Below are 16422 nucleotides of genomic sequence, written 5' to 3' on the forward strand. Positions count from 1 at the left end.
TGTGGAATTACCATGAAAGCAAAATTAGAAATAGTCATTTCAAATAAATTTATCAATAATCATACTTTCACAAAAAAAAAAAAACGACCATTAAGTGAGAAAAATTGCTTTGGCTGACTCTCAGTTTTGCATCTTCGGAAGTTATGGCATAATCATTCATGGAATTCATGGAAGTACAAACGGAATAACAGCAGCTGTGGCAACCCATTTTTTAAATTTATTCATCGCTGTTTTTTTTGTTAGGGTAAATATAAAAAGGTAATTATTCATTAAAGTCAGTTATAATTGTTTCTTTACGTTAGATTAATGTTATTTTTCAGCTTAGAATGGCCTGGAAAACGCATAAGGCTTACATCATACTGTTAGTTACAGAAGTAATGGAACCCTGCCATTTTCAGTCCACTCACCACTTTGTCATAATATTTCATGATCTACCTAGTGATGCATTTATGTTCTTAGCATTTCTTGTCGCTTTAACTGAATTAAGAAACCTATCAGGGAAAAATAATGGATAAAAATCTGCAATATACAAATGTTCAGTGTGTGTGTGTGTATGTGTGTCTTGGTGTGCCTGAAAATCACTACAGATATCAAACTAACAGTAGATGAGCTGTTATGATAGATCTGGTTTGGGGATATTAGTCTGATATATGGACAGAAATTGGTTAGATAATTTGGTGTATATACTCTGAGGCAAGTGTGGTCAGGTCTCAGGCCACTTAAAAAATGATTACAAATGCTGTCATTTAACCTTTAACCAAGGGCGTGCTTATTCTGCGCCATTTGACAAGTCGAACAGAGAGTGCCTCCAAGCTACCACAAGATAGCGTGGCCCACGGCTGACTGAGAATCAATGGAGACAACGGTGTCATTCTGTGTGTTTTTTGCGCAGAGACAAAACCACAACTGGGGAATGCTTTCTGCACTGCTAATTGCCCACATATCCCTTTCACGTTTGAATCTTCCAGCAGCATTCTGGGAAAATGAGAGATACATCAGAAGTGGCAAAGAGAAAATGCATCCTGCACTGTTTGGTATAAATCAGGAGTGATCCCATTATGGCTTAAATAGAGTTTGAAGACACGCCACACTGGAAATAATTCTTTTTCTCAGCTGTGGAGTGGAGGCAGGCAGGATAAATTGATATGTTTTGCCTGGTTGTGGTTTGGCCCTTTAATGGCAGCACGAAGGCTGGCCTGTTTGCTGCCTTTGACTAATTGTTCTGTTTGCAAGCAGATTTCACACACCGTGTAAGTGGAGATTGGGTTCTTTCTCACCCACGCAGAAAGCATTGGCCTGCAGAGTCCTGCCTTCACCAAGCAGCCTGGCAGCATTGTGTTTCCTGTGGACTCCATGGAGAAGAGCAGGGAAGTGGTCTTCAGCTGTGAGGCCCAGGGAAACCCATCTCCTTTTTACAGGTGAGCCTCTTCCATTTCATCCTTTACAGGACAGCTTGTAACAGGGGAGGAGACAAACAATGGTTGGGTTATTTCCACCCAGAAGCCAGTCTGTATGTAATGTTGACGTGGATATGGATGTTTGTGTGTGTGTGTGTGTGCGCGTGCATGTGCGTGTGCGTGTGCGTGTGTGTGTGTGTGTGTGTGTGTACGTGTGCGTGTGTGCCTGTGTGTATGCATATTTATAGTAGATTCAAAATTTATAGTAGCTGACAAAGACAAGTCTTGATAATGGGCCTGTGTTTCTCTGCATTCCGCACTTTGTTACAATTTGATTTCCTGTCTTTGTTCATCTACCTGGGTGCATTGTGATTGCTACTAAAAATGTAAATATTAATGTGTAGATATTATTGTATTCATTGCAAAGTTTTTCCTTAATTCTGTTTTAGTTCCCTTGCTCAAGAGCCTTTTTCGGTGTTTGTGCAATGAATAATGCCCCGATTATCAAATCGAAATGCCTCTATATTCACAGGATGTACTGCAACAAAATGCTTTGTGATGTAGGTTAATAATGATTTTACTGTCATTGTGGTTCATATTTTTGAGCTTCAGTTATGAGACTGCTTGTGTCCATGTGCACGGATGAATCAGTTGGCTGTAGGTATATTTTTAATTTTCTGGAATTACTTTGCTACAAGGTAAATTGGGTAAAGCTTGTGACAACAGCACTAGGGGACTGTTAAAAACATATCTGGTGTTATTTCTCTCTATCAAAAAGGCTGGAGAATATAGCAAGATTTTGTTACATTTTGTGTTGTAGTAGAGGTAATAATATTTTCTGGTATTGAACAGGACATTCTGACACTAGCTAATGAGCAGGCAGTCATTTTAAATATTGTACTACCACATACCTCATCATAATTGCAGAGAGATGCTGCTGTTATGTAAATGCTAAAGCATTCTTTTCTCCCATTAGAGAAATTACAGAAAGTAGCTGTGAAGTACAAAGCATGTCTGAATGTAGAGATCATTGTTCTTGCTCTTCCTCATCGGCGTGGCTCATTAGCCTATCGATATGTTAGCATGTCGTATCTCTGGTAACAACAAGGTCCAAATCAATCATGTCTGTACACGGGAATTGCTGAAGCAAGATTTAGAAGGATTGGCGCATTTAATACTTGGGATTCAGCCAGCTTAAAGGATGACCTAATCAGCTGTTCCCTGCCAGCGATTCGGCGCTGTTTTGTCGGAGTATGCACTGCCTCACAGAAGCCGAAAAGCCTTCTCTCCCGTAACTACCTTAGAGTAAATTGTGTTCAGAGTTCATTTACAGCACATTTCCTGGCCATATATAGCATGGCGTGTTGACCTCGGAGGTTTAAACACTGCTCATCCTTAGTTCTGTTCAAAGGGCTTCTCTCCAACTGAACACCTCTGCACCAACCCACAAAGCCACCTCTTTGTAGTAGCGTGTTTTGCAATTTGAGCCCTGATTTGGCTTATTGCCAGAGCTTTTGGGCTTTAGGATGTCAAGGGAAGGGAACAAACCTTACTGCATGCCACAAGAGGATAAGCCAGGTGGCATGCTCCATCTCTGAACATGAGAGTGGAAAGCAAATACTGTATTTAGCAAATGAAGCAGAGTCTTGTATAATAGTCACTTTCGGCTGGGCAGTGGTTTGTTAGCAGCATTATGTTACCTTCTGCAGCATGTGTGCATGCTTTATTGAACAGTAATGTTAGCTTTAAATATTTCATAGCCATTGTCAACCCTTGCCTGAATGAGTTGCATATCATGTAGCATGACAAAGCCACTAGGCAGAGATGGATAATCCGTGGTATTTATTGTGCATGCTTTCTTTAGATAAGACTTGCACAGATGTTGTATAATTTCATTGATTTACTGCTGCAGAATGTGGTAATTGTTTCTATTTCAGTATTATAGTGGATGACTTGGGCTTAGGGAAAATAACATTATTATTTCAGATGTATTTTAGTCCTTCATCGTCAATCGGTCAGACACAGAAAACAAAGTACAAAAGTGTTCTTAGAAGAGTACAGGTGCTTGTCGCTGGGGCTGTACCATATTAAGGTACGAAATAGCACCTCAGAAGTGACTTGGTACCTTTTTAAGGTATACATCTGGTCTCACAAAGCCCAGTATTGTACCTTTGAGGGTACATTTGTTAAAAGTGTACCTGTAAGTATAAAACATACTTATATCATATCTCAGTTGTTGAGTGTGCATTTTAAACCAAGAGGCAAACAAACCTTCAGTGAATTGTGGCAGTTCAGTAGAATATTTGATTGACCAATATAAGAATACATTGACCGACTCCTCTGTTAAATCAGAATTTCAATCATGCCACCCCACACTTTGTGTGTGTGTGTGTGCGCGCGTGTGTCCATGTGCGTGTGTTCTCAGCATCAGTCATGCTAATTTATTTATTCAGTTGCAGTGTTCAGTAATAGAGTAAATGCAAGGTACTCATTTGCCCTGGTCTTCCTCAGTCCCTTGTGTCTAATCACAGAGGCATTTACTCCATCCCCATCCCAAGCATTGCTGGATTAAGCATTATTTGTATTAGATGTCACCAAGGAAGCATCTGTCTTTCCAGAAAGATTCAGTTCTATCTTTGTCAGCCAAAGACCAATTAACTTAATCAAGACTCTTCAGACCCACCATTACTGAGAGCCGTTCTGAGTTTGCCATGGTGACACTTGATTAGTATGATCTGAAACTCCCTGATTCATTCAATCACTAAGTAAGTCAAACCAGACAGCCTGGCAGTGATTATCACACTGTCTCTCTCAATCTGCATGCTTATATCCTTTCAGACGCAAAGAAAAAAATAGATACCTACAGTTTCCGAAATGCAGAAAAATTCCAATAACAATACACAATTTCTGCAATAATGCAAGACAAAGAAATATTGAATGTGATATTGAAGTTTTACAGGATCTGCATAAGACAACACCGCACCTTGGCCCTTGTCTCAGAAAGGGCCTCTGACTCATCACCTCCTTGAGCTTATTTTATTTTTATTCTCTGCCCTTTTTATCTGCTGTTTCTTTCACCCTTTTTTCAGTTATGCATCTCTTACACAAATAGAAACCAATTTGAACTCTGTTTTGAAAGGTTGAGTGTTGCAGTAAAATAGACCTTTGCAGAAGTGTGATTTAGGATATTTCCATAGTAATCTCAACTGGAGGGATGTGATGGTTGCTATTGTGTGGGAAAAGCAATGAAGTGCATTGCAACTCAGCTCAGCTATGTTAACCCCCCCCCACACACACACACACACACACACACAAAGACACACAGCTGAGCGTCCAAACACCTAATCGTTCATGGTGCATTATTACTAATTATGTTGCATTTACTACAGAATATGAAAATCATCATAATATTAGGAGTTTTCATGGTGTTGTGAGTAAAAATTCATAATGCATTTCCGAGGTGCCATTTTAAAACATTGAATATTGTACCTGATCTTAAGAAACCATATTTGTGGAGACAATTGTGTATTTTGGATAATGACTATGCAGTGCATGTGTGTAAGGTATCATTTATTGCAATCCCTAACAGTTTAGTGGCAGTGCTTTGACTATAACTATGAACTTTCATCTCACCAAGATTTCAGTTTACAGTGCTGAAAAAAAATATATTTGTTTTTGAATATTATTTGCTCACATCACAGTTGAAACATTTCCATTTCAAGATACTGCCCTCCTTAGTTGGAGTTCAGACATCCTCTTTTCCCCATATTTATAAGATGGTCATACTTCTGAGGTACGCAACTTTCATTCCTTCTCCTCCCAGCCTCAATTTTTTTTGGCTTCCACAGTCAAACAAAACATAAGCACACATTTTCTCAGCTTGTGCTATGTTTCAAACTCAACCATCTGTAATCATATCCTGGGACCTCCTGGACAGCAGCCAACGGAGCACATCCATTTAGATGACAAGCCAGTCATTTTCTTTTCTGTGGATTTGATTATACCTTTTTGCATTTCATTCCATTCCTGAACATTTCTCGTTTTACGTGCAGTCCAGTTAATATATGTGTTTAACAGCACTCACGCTGTTCTTGTGAACTAGGCATGGGTACTAAATGAAACCAACACAGCCAGTTTGTTCAGTACAGTGTCTTTCACATAGAACAAGGTCATGCCCAGGTATGCAATGATCTAGAAATAGAATTGGTCCATATACTGTAGCTCGACATCAAATCTCACATTCAGCCATTCTGTTCCACACATTGACGCACTGTGTGCAAAATTAAAGTTAAGACTGAAATCATGGGAATGTTCACATAAATCACTTCTTTTTCCAGTGAAGCACAACATGATTCAGAAGTCAGTCAACTGCAACTCATAGTCACTTGGTGCAGCACACGGTTGGCTATAAGAGAGGAAGGAAGGGTTTCAGTTGCCAGACCTTCCCCCACCTCATCATGCACTAGCAACTCCTCTGTTCAGCTGAACGCCTGCGGTCTTACACAGAGCATACAGGATGCTGCTCTAACACAATGACGATGGAGCTTAGGCTGTGGTCAGCTGGGGAGAACTTAGTAGTATTGGGAGAAAACTAAAATTATATACCTGATGAAAAAAGAAAGAAAAACTAAGAATGAGATTTGTGATGTTCATTGTGCTTATATAAATACTGAGCATAATTAAATTGTACTGCACATAATTGTGCAGTAACATAATTGCCAAAATATTAGATTTTTGATTTTAATTTGATTTTTGGCTCTAAGAAATAAACTGTTGTGCCCTCTCACCATCAGACGTGCTGGCTCCTTGCATATTTAATGGATTCAATTGCTTTGAGCTAAAACCCTTCAACAGAAGCATCTTGCCTTATAGTTTTAAATGGTTTAGCTGATGAGCAGCATTTCCCCCATCATTTATAACATTTAGAAGCTCTTCACATCCTATCAGTAACAAGGACTATGATAGTCTAAGTAATATTGTTCATTGCGCAGTTAAATATTTAATGTTATTGTAGTTCTTGCTCGAAAGTAAAGCCTGTGAACTGCTGCTGGTGCACTTATGTGAGTGTATAGACCTTTCTCCTTCCTGCTATTCAATTTTAATAAGGCTAGAAATGCATGGATGGGGGTCTGTGGAGAGCTGGGGGTGGAAGTGAGGTCAGGATGAAATGAGGCGATTTGTGGGGTAACGTCCCTCTAATTGTACGGACCTGTAGTGTGGGCCGAGCGGTGGTTTGTACGTGATTGACAACAGGATACTGGAGGGGTTCTCCCTATGAATCACCGATATGCACTTCAGAACTTGTTTTAGAGGAAAATAAGCTGTAATGAAAAGTATGCTAGGGCTCAAATGGAGCTCAAAGCAAGTTTGGAGTATGCTTTATAAGTCTGCTTCTGTTATTAGGCCTGGAGGTGGAACTCACTACTGCAATCTGCATAAAGCAGGTTTTAGTCTCATATACTTTCCTGTAACATTTGAAAAAAAAAATATATATACAGTATATAACCAGCACCAGGAATTCCAAATGTGTTTGCCCTTTGCTTTGAGGCTGAAAGCTGATAACAGTTACCAAAGCATTCTTTTTCACTTAGATTCTCAGTTAAATTGCTGCAGGGTAAATTAAAAGCAATAGAAAATTAGATATCCACATTGTTGTTGCTGTGATTACACCCGCAAGTTTTGACTAACCATGCTCGGAAATTAAGTGTACTCGTATGAAATATGAAGCATTTCATCTTTAATTTGAATACTTCCTGGAAAGAAAAATGTTATACATTAAAGTAATTAAACCAAGGGGGATTTTAAAATCTATGTTGGTCTACAGCTTAAATATTTTTATTTATTTATTTATTCATTTATTTTTAGATTTGGACACGAATCACACTCAAATCACTAAAAAATGACCTGAATTTGCACTTGGCTCAATTGACTGGAGGCTTATTTGTGTCTTCTGGAATACGGAATATACTTCAATATTTTTGTGATGTTCCAAGTTGATGTATAACTACTAGGTTAAAAAAGCTGTGAAAGCAGTATTTCACTTTAAATGTTAAAATGTCATCATGGTACGCATGTGTGTGACAGTGCTATCATCATTTTGAGCGTGTATCATGTCAGAGTGATCGCGTTCGGCGATTTTGTATCTGTGGCGGGCAAGTTAAAAAGAGGAGTAGCATGGGTGAGAAGGGGTATGGAGATGGTTGTTTAATTTCTTGTAACATTAGGCCTATATTATAATCAAATGTTATACTATTTGGATTAACTATGTCTTTAAATGTTGATAGATTAGTGCATTTAATTAGTGTACCTCACTGATTTAAAGCCCCATTATATTCTATTCCGCATTAATCACAATTACTTTACGAAAGGTAAAAGGTCCTTATAATATTAAAATCAAACTGTAACGAAGCGAACCCTCCGTTCCTGCTAGGACACTAGTTTTTAAAACAATTGGGTTTTAACTAGTGATGGGCAAAGCAGTTCTTTTCAGTGTACTGAATCATTAGAATCAGTTCATTAAAAAGATTTGTTCAAAAGATTCGTTCACCGAATCGTTCAGTGCTTGACCGGAGCTCCGACTGCGTAGTCCCACTCACTGAACTGAAACAAGCCAAACGTTCAGTTCAGCTTGCTAACTAGTGAACTGAGAACGGTCGTTCGTGAAGGATAAGCCAGTGAGCTGAGAATTTAGTTGGATAAAGACACCGTTTGCAAACTGAAAGCTGCTATAACAAAGTCCTACCCTATTATGGACAGCACATATTTTCGCGACACCTAATTATTAAATAAAATAATCGGTACTACTTCCTACTTCGAGACTTCAAGACATGCGAGGGAGGGAGAGGGAGAGGGGCGGGCTTGAGTGACTCAGCGACTGTCTGTCACTCAGGGCTCATGTTCACTGTGTACGTTCAGTGAACAAATCACTGAACGTGCACTGTATAAATGTATCTCCTTCAATAACCCAGCACACTTACCCAAACCTGGGAAAAAAATAATTTTTTAGATGAATTAAGCAGTGAATATCACAAGACGTGTTTACCGAATGGAAACATTGATTAATTAGAGGCAAATACAAACTAAATAAATCATTTTTACTATCAATGTCTACAACATTTTTGTATTCTATAGTGCTAATGTCAGCTGAACAGTGACTATTTTTTATCCTGGTTTTATTGGACAGAATTGACGGATTCTGCAGTATATTTTAATCAGATGTTGTTGAAAAGTGTCTCTTGGTATATATTGGATGTAATGGCTTAATTAATGGCTGACAACCCACACAGAGCACAAAGGGGTTACAAACAAAAGAAACCATGGAGAATGTGAGAAAACTGCCCTCTAAATTACAAGTTAGATGACATTTGCAGCACAGAAGGCAGAAACCTGTAATTTTTGGAGCCCATTACAAGTAGTTACTGCCTGAGAGGCAATGTCATGAATCAGGTGCTATGTTCTCCGCAAACAGAGTGGCAGCATTGTATAATGATCAGGGACCAGGGCTTGTAACTTTGAGGTTGTTGGTTTGAACCCCCAGTGAAGTACTCTCTTTATATGTTGAGCAAGGTATTCATTACTGCTTCTGTAAATATCCTGCCATATAAATGGATTGTATGCAAAGCTATATAAGTTTCTCTGGGTAAGAGCATCTGCTAAATGTCTCAAATATAAATGTAACTGAAGTCATCCCATTGTCATTTGTAATTTGCCTATTCAGTGCATCTTAATGAGTGAACATAATTTTCAGGAAGATCCAGTCCATATTACAGCACTATCTCATTTCCTCCATTATGTGTCTTTGTAGTGGGTATTTGCCTGTATTTGTCTGGTTTTTGACAAGCAGTATCTCCACTCAGTTAATAATGATGAAGCCATTCATGTATAAAGCAGGGGCTGATAGGTGAGACGGTGTTCTTATGTTAGGTCTAATTGTGTTTTCTTGATCTTGTTTCCTTTTTGTGTTTCTTTAAATGAACTTTCTTTACTTTCACAAGAAGACCTTGATCTTTCAGAGGAAGATGTTTTGAAGAAACTTTTGACAGATTACTTATTTGTGTAGCAGTCTACAGCCCAATAATGACAATCAATTATTCCACTCACTCTAAGGAAATAATCAGGGCCTAATCAGCCGAGCCCTAATCATGATTTGCAATGGCCATTTCCCAATAAAATGATTAAAACTCCCCAATAATGCTTACTCATCTGTTTAAAGCCTTCTCCTTGGGTTCATCTTAATGGGGTTGGACATTATTGATAAAAAAATGTAAATGCTTTGTGCTTTCACATGCTGTACATTACATAAATTATGCGTTTGCAGTTCCACAAAGCCATAGCAGAATTTACCATTATTGATTTTTTTTCTTTCACATGATTATAACAAAGGCTGTAGATGTGGTAGGGTTGAAGGGTCTGCTCTTTTGATAAATGAATAATCCCCTTCACTGATCACCTCTAACATCAATGATAACCATGCTTTCTAGTGTAGAATATAAAGGTTAAGAACACGAGATTTGGTCTAATAGCTGCTCTATAATGATTAAGACACACCATTATGCTGCTTGACGAGGTGGATTGCAAGATGGATGGCCTCAAACTAGGCAGCATTTTGTGGTAGGTAGTGTCACAGACATCATGGCAGCTTTTGCCAAGATGCCAGACTCAATTCTAGATGATTAGACTGTGTCCCAAGTTGCAGCACTCACCGGCTCATAGACTGACATTGAACAGTGAGACTGTCAGCCTTTTCAAATTAAGGAGTAGCCCATTTTCTTTAGGAGACAAATTTGAGCTGTGGAGGAGGCCCACTGTATTATGTCCTCAGCTGCCCCCTTCAGGTGAGTGGGCTGACAATCAATTACAGATCTTTCTTTCGCTAACATTGTGAATTTGATGCAATATGTGTTTTAAAACCATAGTAATTAAATTAATTATCATGCTCCAATGAATCCAACTGAATCCATTGTTAAGTACAGATCTCCCTATATAATTGCATTGCTTTTGTCACAATGGTAAAGAATCGCGTACTAAAGGGAGTCCCATACCTGTGTGACCCTTCTTACTTCCTCACACCCAGACACCTTGATTGGTGCAGTTTACTCCATGCAATATAACAACCAAATGTCACCTGCATAAAAATGTATACCCCATGAAGACGACCGGGAAAAGAAGTAGGGCGGAGTGTAGCACAGTGGGTAAGGAACTGGGCTTGTAACCGAAAGGTCGCAGGTTCGATTCCCGGGTAAGGACACTGCCGTTGTACCCTTGAGCAAGGTACTTAACCTTCTTTGCTTCAGTATATATCCAGCTGTATAAATGGATACAATGTAAAATGCTATGTAAAAAGTTGTGTAAGTCGCTCTGGATAAGAGCGTCTGCTAAATGCCTGTAATGTAATGTAAAGTAGTTTGAACAGAAATTCCATCACCAGAACTCCTCGGCATGGGTCCAATCATAATTTTCTCTTAAAGCTGACTCAGACTTGTTCGTTTTTCACCCTTACAAATAATTTGGCTATTTCACCTGGTGCCAAAATGAACTCGCCAGTCTATTTTTATGTTGAAAAAAGACGTGCATTTGTGTATATTTGTCTTTGGGCACTTATTTCGACAATTTAAAGTTTAGATGGAATTACTTGGTATGGATTAAATAATCAGATTTATGTGTTTTATTTTGGTGATCATTGAACATACAAATTGCCATTATAAGGGATAATCCTAACAGTTAATACAGTTTTTTTATCATGCCATTTATGAAAATGTGATCAGATAGTGATTTTACAATGAACAATTTCATATAGCAGAGGAAATAAAGCAGGAAAATTTGGGAAAATCTGGAAAATTATGTATTACCCTGTTGATGCTTGACTCCGGTAAAACGATAGAATACTAAAAAGAAAAGCTCAATAAAAAAAAATAAGACAGTAATGGAGAGAGGACAAGTCGGGGTCAGCTCTATGCTTTGTTTGCATGAAGGATGCTTACGATGGCTATGAATGAACTTCTTTAAGGCTTTACCTGGTTGTAAATAAAATATTTGTATTTAACATTTATTAATAAGATTACCATTTACTGCATTGGAATACCCTACAATTTTAAATGGTAAAGAGATCTTGTTTTCAGCTGTGTCTATGTTCATATTCTGATTTGAGTTGTGAGTGGGTGTTGACATTTGAGGGTAGCAAAATGCAAATAGCTGCATGACTAATTTCACAGACTTCAGTATTTAGTTTCTCTCTCTCTCTCTGTCTGTGTGTGTGCATGTGTGATCATTTCAGAATTATATATATATATATATATATATATATATATATATATATATATATATAATTAGTTTAGAACTGTTCAGAATTTCATATTAAAAAAGAAAAGGAGGGTAAGTAGTCAAAATAGTCAGCAGGGCTACAGTGCAGGTACCCAACTGATTAGACACACCTGTTTGTTTACTTTTATTTTCAAATAATTGAGTCTCCACAGCATCCATCAGACCCAGTTTGTATGGTTTCCCTGACAACCAAATTTCTGTCTGGCAGCAACCTGTGGCTTCACCCAGTTGAAGCATTGCTTTAAAAATCTGTTTGCTTGTTGTAAATACATTTTGTGGTTTTGCCGCTCTGTTTGATAGGTGGAAGTTGAATGGCACAGTGATTGCCCCCAAATCAGGTGCTCGCTACAGTCTATCAGGAGGAAACCTGCGAATCAGCCGTCTAAATAAAGACGAAGATGCTGGAACGTACCAGTGCCTGGCTTCAAATTCATTTGGGACCATTGTCAGCCGAGAGGCCAGTCTAACCTTTGCATGTAAGTCCTGAACTTTCTGTTTTGTTTTGTTTTTGTTTTTTTTGGTTTATATTTGAAGGTTCATGCTGGTAGTTAGAAAAAAGGAAATCTCAGTGGGGTAAGTGCAGAGTATTATCAAATAGCATGAACCTCAGAGCTCTGATGGCCTTTCTGTTATAGCTAATGCTTAACACCATCTCCAACTTGCTAATAGAGATGGTGGGATTGTGTGGAAGTGGTCTGGCGCAGTAAAAACTGTATGAAGCTGGGGTTGGGGAGTGTCTTACCCTCAATTGGATAATTGTTTGAAATTATGGCATCGACAGCAAATGAACAATGGGCCCCTTGCAGGTTGAATTCTGATTGGCACTTTCAACACAAGGCCGTCCTTTCTCTCCACGCATGTTTGTTTTGTCCCCGAGGCCTGGCAATGCAGGGTAGGAATGATCCAGTTCCATTGGGAAACCACCGTGCCTGTATGAGGATGCATTGACAGTTCCATCAATTGCTGGTGTCTGACCTTACCAGCTTTTCACCATTGTCACATGGCGAGGGCACGCTCCAGTGACCGTCTGCCATCCATCTTCTTTATTACTCTTGGTATTGCTTAATTAACTTCAGAAGATGATTGAATGGCATAGGTTCAAGAGAATAATTTAAAGGGCATCGGATATTATTGGAGTGTGTATCCTCTAATTTGATATATAAACTGAAGACTTGTGTGGCATTTTCAACAGCATGCAAAGAGATCAATTCATTTTCTGCTAATAGACAATGGTTAAGCGTATTTCATCAAGCTTTGAAAAAGCAAGAAGGGCAATGTTGCCAGTATGTAAGAGTAAATTGTCTTATTTGTTTCTTACATGGGTGAACCGTGCATTTGTAGGCATTTCTGATTTTAGTCTTTATTGCAAATACCAATTTCTTTGAATTCATTGACAAAGATGGTAGGTGTTACCTTGGCTACAATGCCTTTCGGCGGCTGGAATCTTTGGTCTTGGAGTTGTGTGTCCTACAGGACCAAATAAAACAAAAAAAACTGGTTGTAATATAGCTTTGTACCGCTCATCAAAATTATTTGTTTGGGTCAGTAGGCTATTCTCTGAACCATTTACTAAATGCCCAGATTATGTATTGTTACAGGGTTGAATAAAATACGTGCAAACTGTGGAGTTGGTATGCGCAGTCAATAGATGGTCAATAAAATAGCTCCAAGAGTCCAAGAATTAAGGCACGGTGATTGGGTGTAGATGTATGTGCACGCCACAGGCCACATTTCAATTTGATTATTTATCTGACTTTTAGCAGTGATAGAAAATCTTTTATGGCTGTAGAATTTTTTTCCCTTCTGTAAGTAGTGAAACTTTCAGTGAAACTGGTGTTGTATAACTTTATATAACTTTATAACCTTGCTCTCCAGACATACAAGACATTTTAGCCAAATCAATAACATATTCACAATATCTGAAGGTTGAATGGATTTTGAAATATGTTATTTCACCATAAATACTCCTTATTTATAACTATTGATCAGTGCCACCTATTCTAAGTGATGCATATTAAAACTAATAATTTCATTTATGAACTGTTTTATGAGCTGTTTAGTGATAATTATTTTGGAGTTTTACCTTCGCATTTTTGGTTAATGAAAAATATGAGTAAAAATTTAAGAGACAGAAATTTGACTGTGTTTTATTTATTTATTTATTTATTTCATGTATTGGGTTGACTTAATTGCACTGCCTTTGAAAACCCTGTCATTCATTGCCTAGGAAATAACTCTCACATCGAATATATTGTGGTGTAAAGAACATTAAATTTCTGTCTTTTCTTTTATATGTAGTTCTGAATATTGAGAAGTATAACTAGGAGTGGCAGTGGCTGTGAAAATCTGATTTGCTAGAATCTGTGTATATTGTGTTTATATTCTATTACAAATAAAATGAATGAGATTATTTTCTATAATATTAATGCTGTTTAAGATATCCGTTAATGCTGATGTGATTTAATGTTATGAAAGTATTATTTTAGTACTTAAGCAATGCTTAAAATGAAATACCTTTGAGAAAAAAAACTCAACTGTAAATATAGATGATAGACTCTGAGTAAGACCTTGTAGATGTCAAAACAGATTGTCTTTTCTGTTTGTTACATGTGCTAATAGTTGTAAAGCTGTGTAAGCTACAGCTTTGCTTGCTCATTTTTTTTAAGTGTGCCAGGTAACGATTCCTTATTTTGTATATGCTAGTTCTGTCTGCAAAAAAGGGCAGACCACCATCTATTATTTTTCAAAATAGCTAGACTGAAACATGTCACTATTTCTTCTTGCAATGTGGCTACTTTTAGTGCTGTTCTATTTTTTTCACAAATTAGTTGAATATTTCATGTCTAATTTCTGAAATATGAAAAATGTTCAGAATAATTTTTTGTAGCAGCTATTAAATGTGATATAGATACAATTTTATGAATACCTTATATAATTGATTAATTTTAGACATGCCCAACAATCTGTCAAAAGTGTATTTCAGTGAACATGCTGAGGTAATCACTGGTTCCTAGTTAACTCTTATTTAGTATTGTTGCAAGGTTAAATAGTAGCCTACTTCTTTCCACCCTCTTTCTGTCACATGTGACTGTCAGCTGACTCTGACAAAAGAGTGATGAAACATCATATGTCTTCCAAACAGCATATTAAATGTAGGCTAATGCTGATAGAGGTTGACCACTGATGCAGGTGTTTGTGAGCGTGAACGATGCATCTGGGATAAACATTAGAGGAGTCTAAATGGGAAGGGGAACCCTCAGGGTTAGCCTATATCCTGGATGATGGCTGATGCCCAGATTATCTCATAACACTGCTCTTAGTGTACATTTAATGCAGGCCACAGATGATGCCCTTGTGAACAAGGGTTTGTGTCTGACTACAGTCTGAGGCATGAACTGCAGCTGAGTTATAGGAGCCTGCACGTCTTCTGTTGAATCATGACTACTCTCTTTTCTGTTGCATAGACACCATAATGTACAATGGCATATAGATGCACCTGCTCATAAAAAAGAGGGGTGGTGAATCCCCTCAAGTCCTATAGCCTGCAAATTGGCATCTATGTGTGGCTACATCTGTTTTTGGCTGGACCGCCCTACAAACACGAATGTCTGTGACTGAGTGAGTGACTGAGTGAGTGATGAAGTTACACCATTGGTCGGACGAGTTATGAAGTTACACCATTGGTTGACCGGATGAAGTGTGTTAGGTTCAGCCATATACTAGGCTTTGACCTGGTCTTGTTTTCTTGTTTTGTTTTGTTTTGTTTTGGCATGGGTTTTCATGGGTATGTAGTCTGCAGTCTATGGCCAAGATTGGCTCTTTTTAACTGACCCTGAACTGAAGTCAAGCATTAGTCACTTTCAAGTTTCATGACTGCAAAAATGAATTTAAATTATGAAAAATATTTAGTTTACATTGATTTTTTTTTTTTTTAAGTAACATGAATTTTTTGGAAACAAACATTAACAATGATGCGTGCATTGGATCCAGGCCTATTTTCTGTTTCACCATGTATAAAATGCTTTGCAGCTTTTTAACATGTATATATTTTTATACTGAAGAGTTTGAGTTTGATCATCTAAATTCTCACGCCTGTGTGTGTTTATATTTGTATGTGTATGTGTGCGTGTGCGTGTGCATGTGCGCGTGTGCGTGTGTGTGTTTGTGAGTGTGTGTGTGTGTGTATGTTTTGCCTGGTTCAGTTCTGCTGCTTTACTGTACCAGAGATTGTTTGTTCATTAATTTAATTGTTGTGTACATCCATTTAGTGCATGTTAAGAACAGAGCCGTGTGTGCTACCTCCACCAAATAACTCCTTCACAAAATATCTTATAATGCCATTTTGTTAACTAAATAATACATTTGCATTTTCCTTTGATATCCATAACCAGTGCACAAAATTCTTATTACAATCAATTGCATATAACAGACAACCCCCCCCCCCCCCTCCCCCCAGGATGTCTGAGGCATCTCTTAAAATGTTATTAAAGTAGTTTGTCACCTTGGATATGAGGTAATATTGACACATAACTCGACAAGGTAATTTTCATTGGATCTACACAGAGCACACTGGCTTCCAGAGGGCTTATAGGACAATTCAAGATGAAATCATTCCTTATCTACTATAATATTTGCTCAGTATGGCTGTTTATCTCTGATACACATTCATATTTTATTTCACATACCTATATTTTTCTTCATATTC

The 16422-nt window shown here is 37.9% G+C and overlaps 1 protein-coding gene across 4 annotated transcripts in view; it reads left to right on the top strand.

Moving 5' to 3' along the window:
• cntn4 (contactin 4) overlaps positions 1-16422 on the top strand; it is a 147188-nt gene that overhangs the window by 43924 nt on the left and 86842 nt on the right. For all 4 annotated transcript variants that reach the window (XM_035389277.1, XM_035389276.1, XM_035389278.1 and 1 more), the window contains exons 3-4: positions 1286-1418; positions 12018-12193. In XM_035389277.1, the coding sequence (XP_035245168.1) occupies positions 1286-1418; positions 12018-12193 (309 nt within the window). The remainder of the gene's footprint in view (positions 1-1285; positions 1419-12017; positions 12194-16422) is intronic.

This window comes from Anguilla anguilla, chromosome 13, assembly GCF_013347855.1.
Source record: "Anguilla anguilla isolate fAngAng1 chromosome 13, fAngAng1.pri, whole genome shotgun sequence".
Lineage (NCBI taxonomy): Eukaryota > Metazoa > Chordata > Actinopteri > Anguilliformes > Anguillidae > Anguilla > Anguilla anguilla.